Genomic DNA, 9,631 nt, shown 5'->3' on the forward strand with positions numbered 1-9,631 from the left:
AGAAAAAAATCAAGGGATGGCTCCTGTGTTTTCTGGTTTACACAGAAAGGCAAGAAAATGAAATTTCTCCCTTCTCCATCGAGAGGGACATTAAAAAACAAAGACACGCACACTAAAATCCTTAATACAAGTCTGATGTGCTCAAACACAGGCCAGTCTTTAGATTAGCCTGTGGATAATTTCCAGTTTAGCAGACACGGCCTTTCACATCTGTAAATATTAGTTACTTGTGGCCTTCCTCTCAGGCCTCCCTGGTGGCGTTTGGCAGGGGGAGTTCCTGGAGCAGTGCGTGGGATGTAGAGCACACACAGGCCAGCCTTGGAGCAAACATCGAGTCACACTGGCACCGTGCAAACAAAAACGAATCTATTGGAGACACTGAGCAAAACTGGCAGCATAAAGAAAACAAATGTGATGCCTTTTGTCCTAAATTCATGTAGTTGAATAATATTTCCAAGGTTGGTGATTGCCATGGAGCTGTCTCTGAACTTTCCAATTGCAGTTTTCCTCTCTTCCTGTTTCTACATTGTGAATAATTATTGTTGGGATGATTTGTTCCTTTTTACTGTAAATCAGGAGGTGCTAGCAGACACAAGCCCTGTTAGGGGAAAGCAAAGCAAAAGGTTGTTGTGGTGGTGGTAGTGGTAGTTTTTGGTGGTTTTGTGTTGTTTTTTTTTTGGTTTTGGTTTTTTTTTTTAAAGAGGGCAATAGAGCTGTACTGAATCCTGCCATTCACATGTGTGCTCATGCTGAGTGGAGAATTTAACAGCAAGTTCATCTGTGTTGACTGAAGGAACTAGCAGCAGATAAAACACAACCACAAAAACCTTTCTGGATTTTGTGTGCTTCAGATATGATATAAAATGAGTTAAGAGCCAGTCTGAAAGGTATAATGAAGCTTAATTAACACAAAACACATTTCTACATCAGTTCACAGAAGGAAGTTGCTCCATAACCCGATCAAAGCTTCCTGGTCTGAAGGCAGGTAAACAGCCGTTTGAATTTAAAATGTCAGCATTTCATCACAGGGGTTGTTTTGCAACCCCACATTAGAGAATTAAGCTGTCAGCGGCTGGAATTGGTTCGAAGGGCAGCTCAGGAAATAGGCTGTCTGACCAGGGGCACGCTCAGCCGGCAGCAAGCGTGACACACCAGGAGTCACCAAAACTCGCCAATTTTCTGAATAACATCTTTTTTCCAGCTTTTCTAACTCACTTCTGCTCTTCCCGGCTTTTCCCCACAGCCACGCATGACAGGACCAGCCCTACGGCCTAGACCAGGCTCTGCCATGAATGCTCCAGGCCACCCCAGGGAAGGGGGTCAGTCAGATGCGCTGTGGGGCAACGAAAAGCTAGCACCAAGGGTAACCCCTCTTTCTCCGGGGTACTCTTCCCCCTTTACGTCCCAAGCTGTTCCCTGAGCGCTGCCTGGGGCCGAGACAGCAGCTAAAAAACCCGCCCCGGCCCCATCTCCGCGGGGCGCCAACCGGTGCCCCCCCCCACCAGCCCCCTCCCGCCGGCCACTGCAGCAGCGCCAGCGCCCATGAGCGCAGCCTCTACCCTCCCTCCCCCCACCCCCGCGCCGAAGTCTGCCACCGCGAGGCGGCTCCACCCTAGCAACAGCGCTGACCTCACCGCGCACCAATCAGCGCCGAGCAGCACCCGAATCTTCCAGAGCTTTCCTTACAGCCGCCCCCCCTCCATTCTCTACATCCCTCCCCCCTCCCCCGGATCAACCAATCAGCGCCGCCGTCCTTACTGTTGCGCCAATCAATGCCGAACTTCCCGTTCTTTCTACGACCGCTGAACCGCAACTTCAGATCCATCCGCCCCCTCAGAAATGTCAAGATTTTTAAGCGTCTGAGGTCCCAAACCAAGACTCCAGGACCCCTCTACCCTGTGGAGAAGGGATTGAAACGGGAGAAAGGCAAGTAAAGTTCACAACAGTGGTCTTTTACTTGGGACTACTTTGGGAGGCGGATGGACACGTCAGTTGGAGGGGCGGGGACTGTGTGGCAGAAACTGTATAAATATGGGTGGGGCTGCGTCATACAGCAGTCAAGTTGTTGGAGACCGCAGAGCTTTTGTAGACGGGCGGCGCTCAGGGCCGGAGACGTGAGTTAAGCGGTGGGGTTGTTTGGGGGGTTAGAAGGGGGGAAACGGGACGGTATTTCTGGGCAGGGAGGTATAAGGCCGGGGTGGGTGCTTGTCGGGCAGCCTTTTTTGATATTGGGACACGGGGACACACACACACACACACACACACACACACACACACACGACAGAACTCTGCAGAGTCGCGTCTTGCTCTGAGGCACGTTAAGAACTGGGGAGAGGGCGTAAAAAAACCGCAATTATTTCCTCATAAGAAGGAGGCAGCATTACGGTGAAAATGGCGGAGGCTGCGCTTGTCCTCCCCCCCGGAAGCGGGCGGCTGCTGAGTCACTGCCGCGGGGGGAGCAGCGCTGAGCTGTTGTCGCAATTCGCCCCCGTGAGGTTCTGCGGGAGGTGCGGTGGTGCGTCCCTCTGCCGCATTGCTGCAGTGCGGGGGGGGGGGGGGGGGTCTAGGAGCCGGCTGGAGAGAGGCGATGTAAAAAGACTCTGCTATAGGAGCGTAGCGCACTGGGCCTCGGGAGATGTTTTGTTAGTCAGGGGTAAGAGTTAAAAGGATGGTTGTAAAAAATACTAATGAAAAACACTAAATGAATCCAAGTAGTGTTTATGTAGTGTGAAATAAGCAGCAGTAATTCTTCTACGTAGAAATCATTAAAGATTGTGTTCATTAAGTAGCTAAAGCTGAATTTCTTGTATATTTTACAGTTGAACATGCAGATCTTTGTGAAGACCCTGACTGGCAAGACCATCACCCTTGAGGTCGAGCCCAGTGACACCATTGAGAACGTGAAGGCCAAGATCCAGGACAAGGAAGGCATTCCTCCTGACCAGCAGAGGCTGATCTTTGCTGGCAAGCAGCTGGAAGACGGACGCACCCTGTCCGACTACAACATCCAGAAAGAATCCACCCTGCATCTGGTGTTGCGCCTGAGGGGTGGCATGCAGATCTTCGTGAAGACCCTGACTGGCAAGACCATCACCCTTGAGGTTGAGCCTAGCGACACCATTGAGAACGTGAAGGCCAAGATCCAGGACAAGGAAGGCATTCCTCCTGACCAGCAGAGGCTGATCTTTGCTGGCAAGCAGCTGGAAGACGGACGCACCCTGTCCGACTACAACATCCAGAAAGAATCCACCCTGCATCTGGTGTTGCGCCTGAGGGGTGGCATGCAGATCTTCGTGAAGACCCTGACTGGCAAAACCATCACTCTCGAGGTTGAGCCCAGTGACACTATTGAGAATGTGAAGGCCAAGATCCAGGACAAGGAGGGCATTCCTCCTGACCAGCAGAGGCTCATTTTCGCTGGCAAGCAGCTGGAAGATGGACGCACCCTGTCCGACTACAACATCCAGAAGGAATCCACCCTGCATCTGGTGTTGCGCCTGAGGGGTGGCATGCAGATCTTCGTGAAGACCCTGACTGGCAAGACCATCACCCTTGAGGTTGAGCCTAGCGACACCATTGAGAACGTGAAGGCCAAGATCCAGGACAAGGAGGGCATTCCTCCTGACCAGCAGAGGCTCATTTTCGCTGGCAAGCAGCTGGAAGATGGACGCACCCTGTCCGACTACAACATCCAGAAGGAATCCACCCTGCATCTGGTGTTGCGCCTGAGGGGTGGCATGCAGATCTTCGTGAAGACCCTGACTGGCAAGACCATCACCCTTGAGGTTGAGCCTAGCGACACCATTGAGAACGTGAAGGCCAAGATCCAGGACAAGGAAGGCATTCCTCCTGACCAGCAGAGGCTGATCTTTGCTGGCAAGCAGCTGGAAGACGGACGCACCCTGTCCGACTACAACATCCAGAAAGAATCCACCCTGCATCTTGTGCTGCGCCTGAGGGGTGGCTGTTAAGTTATTGTCCATCTTGCTTGACAACAAGATTGCCAATAACACTTGTGTTTGCACTGTAGTTCTTCAATGTCTTAAATTAAATGCAAAGCTAATGCCAGCTTAAGTAACTGCTGAACAACTGTCTGAAATGCTAATAAAGTTTCTGTTGCACATTACAAGTTGTAGTCTGTCTCAGTTTAAGCTAGTAAAACTGGTGTATTTAAGTGACATACTTACTTTGGCTTTTTTTTCCATGGCAGTTTAAGCCTCTTTGTATAATGAGGATCTTATGGTTGAAAACAGATCTGGATTAAAGTCTTAATTTAAGCACTAATACGATGTTCTTTTTTCTAATAGAGTTCAATGTAACTCTATTTCCAGGGAGGATAATATGTCCTTTTAAAGACCCTGGAAAGCCACAGACCAAATAAAGGTGGTATGACTCCATACAGTGGGGTGGGTTTCACTGCACCTGTGTTCTAGTTGACTCTACTTCCCTGAAGTGTGAGCAGTTTCACTGCATGGCACTGCCATGAAGTGAGTTGAGCTTAGCTATGCTCTGCTGGGGCTATATGAGCAATGATGAGTACTGATGTATTTTTAAGTGGAAAAACGGTGGTCAATTCTAGTGGCCACTGGTTCAAAGTAAATTTTACAGAAGCAGCTGTGGGGTGTTGGTCTGGTTGGCTGCACTACATGGAACACCTTACCTGGGGAAGGGCTCATTGCAGTGAGAACCGCTGCTGGTGCGGGGGCATGCAGTGGGGAGGCCTTTAAGGCTCTAGTGGCAACTGCTCTCGATACTGAATGGCAGCACAGGAGTGAGCAGTACAGCAATTTCCTGGTTTAAGTCTTACATAATGATTCAATGCCAAAAGTGAGGGCAGCGCCACTGAAGTCTGGGTTGTCTTTGTGGTTTGTTTTTTTTTTTTTTTTGAAAGAGGGTTGGGAAACAGGGTGGGGGTTAGAATGGTTTAGTTCAACTGTAGTGGTGGGTCTTAGAAGTCATCGTCCATGTGCGTATTCACAGAAAAACTAGGTTGTAAGGGTTGTGGCTGTTGCTGTCTTCATCTGTTGAATTTTGACAGCTGCTTGACCTGAAATGGGGGTCTCAGCATCCATATGCTGTGTGCAGTATTTCTGTGCTTTTGCACTTTGCCTTTTACTGGCAACCCTGTGTTATGTACCATTTTGATTGAGTTGTCCACTGTAGTGTTGCTGTGAAAGTTTGTTCCTCTTGAATTTCAGCTTTTAATTTAACATCCCCGAGTGTCTGTGGTAAGTAATGCACTTGTACAGCAGTGCATTCTTGGCACAGACTGGCATGCAATCACAGCTAAAAAGTTATACTACTGTTTTCATGGAAAATTGCACATTGTAACTAAGCTCAGTGTGGTTTTGATGGTTATAACCAAAGGCTTCTTTTCTGTGCCCACCTAACCTCCCAGTGGCAGGGCTTGTTTCCTTGTCTGCTATACCTGGCTGTGCTTGCAGTAATCTGAAGTTCTGTAAACATTTGCTGTTTCTACCTTAGGAGAGCCTTCCCTTAGATTACTTGAGGTTTCCTGCAATTGCTTCTTTTGCCTTTGCCCAGAGAGGTGGGGGAGACTCCTTCCTTGGAGATGCTCAAAAGCCATCTGGATGTGGTTCTGGGCAACGGGTTCTAGGTGGCCGTGGCTGAACAGGCGGGCTGGGCAGTGTGGCCTACGGAGGTCCCTTCCAACCCCGACCATTCTCTGATTCTGTCACTTGTGACTGGGTGTCTCATAGCCTGCTGTCTGCTCAGTAGTGTATAAACTCACTGAGCAATTTATAGTCCAGAGGAGACAATGAAAAAGTTTACCTTTTTTTTTTTTTTTTTCTGATGACGATTTGCTCCATGGTAAAACTGGCTGCTTTATCTCCTCTGGCTCATAATTAAGAGATGTCCTTTCTCAAGTTCTCTTAATAGTTAACATATGCTGTATGGGAACGGTTCCAGTCACAAACTGGCCAGATAATGCAGGCTGTGGGGGGCAGGTTGCTTTAGATATAAGTCTGTACTTGGCAGGTACCCTTTCTCCAGAGTCCGTGGCTGGAGGAGAACCATTGCAGCAGCGTTGCTCAAATGTGGTGTGTTGCCTGGACTCCTTAGGCAACGCTTGGTGTGGCTGGCTTTGTGCAGGGATATCTCTGGGGTTTGGTCTGCTCTGCAAGAATGGGGAAGACCCTGGGAATGGGATGTGTAGTGATCTGAGTGGGTCTGCACCAGCGTTCCAATGCGCACTCACTCCAACTTTGTTCAGCCTGAGCCAAGCCTGTGTTGAACCATCACCACTGCTGGTCCTTCTGGTGTTCCTGTGGGTGGGTGGTCCATGAGTGGAGCCTGCTGGGTTCTGCTGTTGCACCTGAGATGATAAGCAGTGGGAGGGGGGAAGGTTCAGGCATTTTGTGGTTGTGGGGAGCAGCTCAGGCCCAGTTCAGGCAGCCTGAGCTGACTGAGTGAAACAGAATGTGTCTGGGTGCTGTTGTCCCCAGCCCTGTAGGAAGTTTTCTTCATGTGGGGCTTATGCTGAAGCTCTGCATTTGGTTGGATAGAAATGATGCAGAACAGCACATCCTTAAAGCCAAAGTACAAGGAGTGAAATCCCCAGATGCTGTAGTGTTGCAGCACTACCTGCGTGAAGTGCGGAGCCGGACTGGGGTGGGTCACTGCGAAGACACGGGGACACTTGTGCTGGGCTCCCACTTCTCTTGCGGGAGCTGTGTTATCCCGGCTTCTGATCCCCAGCTAATGGGGAGATGGCAGTCACTAGCTGGAAGAGATGACTGCAAGGGATTTGTTTGTTAATAAGGAAAAATCTTTGCAATTTATCTTAAATGGTGTGAATTAGGGAAATGTATATAAATTACATGGAAATGTAAATATGTATTTGCATAACGTGTTGTTTACGCTAAAGTTATGAACAAAAGACAAAGCAAGAGGTATCAGGCAATAGGAGTGACTGATGTTAAGATACGACATTTGTTTTTCTTACAGTGTGGTGGTACCTCAATTCAGTCTGCTTAGAGCCAACTATTCGTAACTAAAATAAGAATTGAATAGGCTTTAGCCAGAATCTATATGCTATTAAAATGAGATAATCCTAATACTGCCATATAGACAACAGATTCTGATAACTTCTTTTAATCCTGCTGCAACCTGAGCTTTGTGAGTGGCCTTTGTGCTTTTTTCTTGTAGCTTCACTTAATTTCTAGTCTGTTCTCTCTTAAAAAAAAAAAAAAAAAAAGATTTCAAGACTTCAGGGGTTTTGTCTTTCTGCTTTTTAAAAAAAAATACTTCTATCTATTTTAAGAAGACAAATGAGATAACCCTGTTATACTGGGTTTTGGATACGTTTAGTGTTTTGCTGTGTTAGCAACTGCCCCAAAACATCAGCATATAGGGAAAATGAGGGCTAAGGCAGAGACATGTTGGGAATACTGCAGTATCTTTGCAGTCTTGTCTACGGGTCCAAAGGCCTTGCGTAGTCACTGCGTTTAAAGACCCTTGGATGCGTAATTTTATATTTATGGAACATGGCTGCATCATCAAAACCAGCCTTATTTGGAACTTGAGTTTTTAAATTAGACGTGTTTCTGTTAACTATTTTGATACAAAGAGTAAGCGAATGACTATAATTCTCACAAGTGTATGCTTGCAACCCTTTTTTGCTATTTTTGAAGGATTTCCTATCGAGGCTGTTTTCACAAGCAGCAGGAATTCAGGTTTACTTAATGGCCACTGGATGTCACTGTTTCTCCACAAAAGTGGTGTTCTGTAGCATTACCGTTGGTTTTCGTATTTTGCTGCTATTTGATTGTCAGTGGAGCATTCCTTCAGGCTGTAATCCTACAGAAAGGGATACATCAAGTAGAAAGATACTTCCATTTAAGGAACAAGAGAAGTGGATTGTTCCTTCAAAGGCCTGAGAAGTATATAGATCGGAGCCTTTAAATGTTATGATGTAAGGCTAGTAGTTAGAGAAAAACTGTCATGTAAATTAATTGAGTCCCCAGGGCTATTCGTCAAGTTCTGACCAGGAATTATGTTTAAGAATATTTGGATTTTAGATTGGGCACTGGCTGGTGTCTCTAGAGGCATAGAATTCCATCTGTGGAACTGTAACAAATGGAGCTGCTAAAATTCATCCCTTCGGTGTGGGTTTTACATAACAGTTGCATGAAAAAAAAGTCTGGCCTTGCAAAAATATGTGACATTTTCCCAAGTGTGAAAGTACACCTTTAAAAGAAACATTTTTCTCTTTTAGCCATGTGTCCTTCGTGAGGTTTGAATGAAGCGCTGGCTGACCTCTTGTTCTGGAGATAATGTTCGTGGTCCCCCCTCACGTGCTGTTATTACAGGCTTCCCTCCTCCTGTGGAAATGATTTTGAGCTGCAACCCCTTAGAGTAGCTGCAGATCAATGCTGTAATTAAGCTACAGACACATGTAAGTGACTTTGGTATTCTATTTACAGCATACAGAAAATCTGATATTAATTATGAGTGCTACATTTTTCAGTATTTGGTAAAAATGGGCACTTAGGTGAACAGAGAATACATATTTTAGGAAAGATGCTTGTTTCAATCTTTGCAGAAAGCCATATGCTCATGCTTTCTTTTGCCTTCTGCGATTGCTTTTCCTGCTATGAATTACAGTGCTTCTTCATATATAATCTACAAATATATAATAATTATAATTATGAAAATATTTGTTAATATCTTGAAATGAAAATTATTGATTTGACTTAAAATTTCACTTAGTAGTTATGAATTTGACTTCTCTCTTGCCAGATTTAAGGCTTGCACAGAATGTGTCTCTCCTGTAGGGAGAAACTTAGCGCCATCAGGCACATTCTCATCAGTAAAATAAGTACAGAGCAATTGCAAGATTCCTTCCTGTTCCCTTAATTAAAAGCCTCAAAAGGCAAGAAGGTCACATGTTGCTGTTGAAAATTCAGGCTGGCAGATAGGGGAAATTAAATTGCTTCTTTTATTCTCCCCACACGCTGCTTTGGAGGGCTTCCTCCTGAGTCCTAACAGCTATCAGGATTTTAAATTTTGGTGGCAAGATGCTCGTTAAGCATCATAACCCGCTCAGTTGGCCAGTGCACAGCAGTGACATAATCCCATTACTGACCTCGGAACGCTGTCACTGGCAAGTGCGCATTTGGGCAGGTCTCGTATTTTTTTTCTGCCTCGCTTCTCCCTTCTCTGAAATGGAAGTGCGAGTGTTTACTCTGGTGTAGTCTCTGCGAAAGCGTGTGCGCATGTGTGTGCGCATACCAATGTTTCTGTGTTCCCCCAGCAGCTCCATGTTTCTGTTTTGCTGTGGTGACCCCGCAGCTGGCAGTGGTTCCTTTCCCAGCAAGCTGCACATTCTCCTTCCTCTGTGTAAGCTATTAAAACCAGATGAGCAGAAAGAACTCTGTTACGATGCACTTTTGTGGGCTGATTTGGTTCCTCGGCTAGAATGGGGGGCTGACTCCCATGAAAGCTGCAGGAAAAGCCCAAGAGGATTTAAATCCATGTCTCAGCTAAAATCCTGGGCCTGAATCTGTCTGTTGATATCACAGTAAATTAAGTGTAACACAACTAAAGCAAACTGAACTAAATCAGTGCAAGGCTAGAATGAAGACAGATGAGATCTGGTCTTGCATTT

General features: G+C 46.6%; 1 protein-coding gene across 2 annotated transcripts; it reads left to right on the forward strand.

Annotated features, from left to right (window-relative positions):
- Positions 1-1,802: 1,802 nt before the first annotated feature.
- On the forward strand, positions 1,803-4,284 carry UBB (ubiquitin B). Of its 2 annotated transcripts, none has more exons than XM_082492890.1 (2): positions 1,803-1,926; positions 2,820-4,284. In XM_082492890.1, the coding sequence occupies exon 2, from the start codon at positions 2,826-2,828 to the stop codon at positions 3,969-3,971; it is 1,146 nt and encodes a 381-aa protein (XP_082349016.1). In that variant the 5' UTR covers positions 1,803-1,926; positions 2,820-2,825; the 3' UTR covers positions 3,972-4,284. The 2 variants fall into 2 exon arrangements, with proteins under 2 accessions (XP_082349016.1, XP_082349015.1); XM_082492889.1 differs by lacking the exon at positions 1,803-1,926 and adding an exon at positions 2,059-2,114.
- The last annotated feature ends 5,347 nt before the right edge of the window (positions 4,285-9,631 follow it).

The sequence above is a fragment of the Vanellus vanellus genome (assembly GCF_965231255.1).
Source record: "Vanellus vanellus genome assembly, chromosome: 19".
Classification (NCBI taxonomy): Eukaryota; Metazoa; Chordata; class Aves; order Charadriiformes; family Charadriidae; genus Vanellus; species Vanellus vanellus.

Excerpts from the sequence above, each read along its gene's own strand:
- UBB (XM_082492890.1), top strand. The coding sequence starts at position 2,826 with ATGCAGATCTTTGTGAAGACCCTGACTGGCAAGACCATCACCCTTGAG.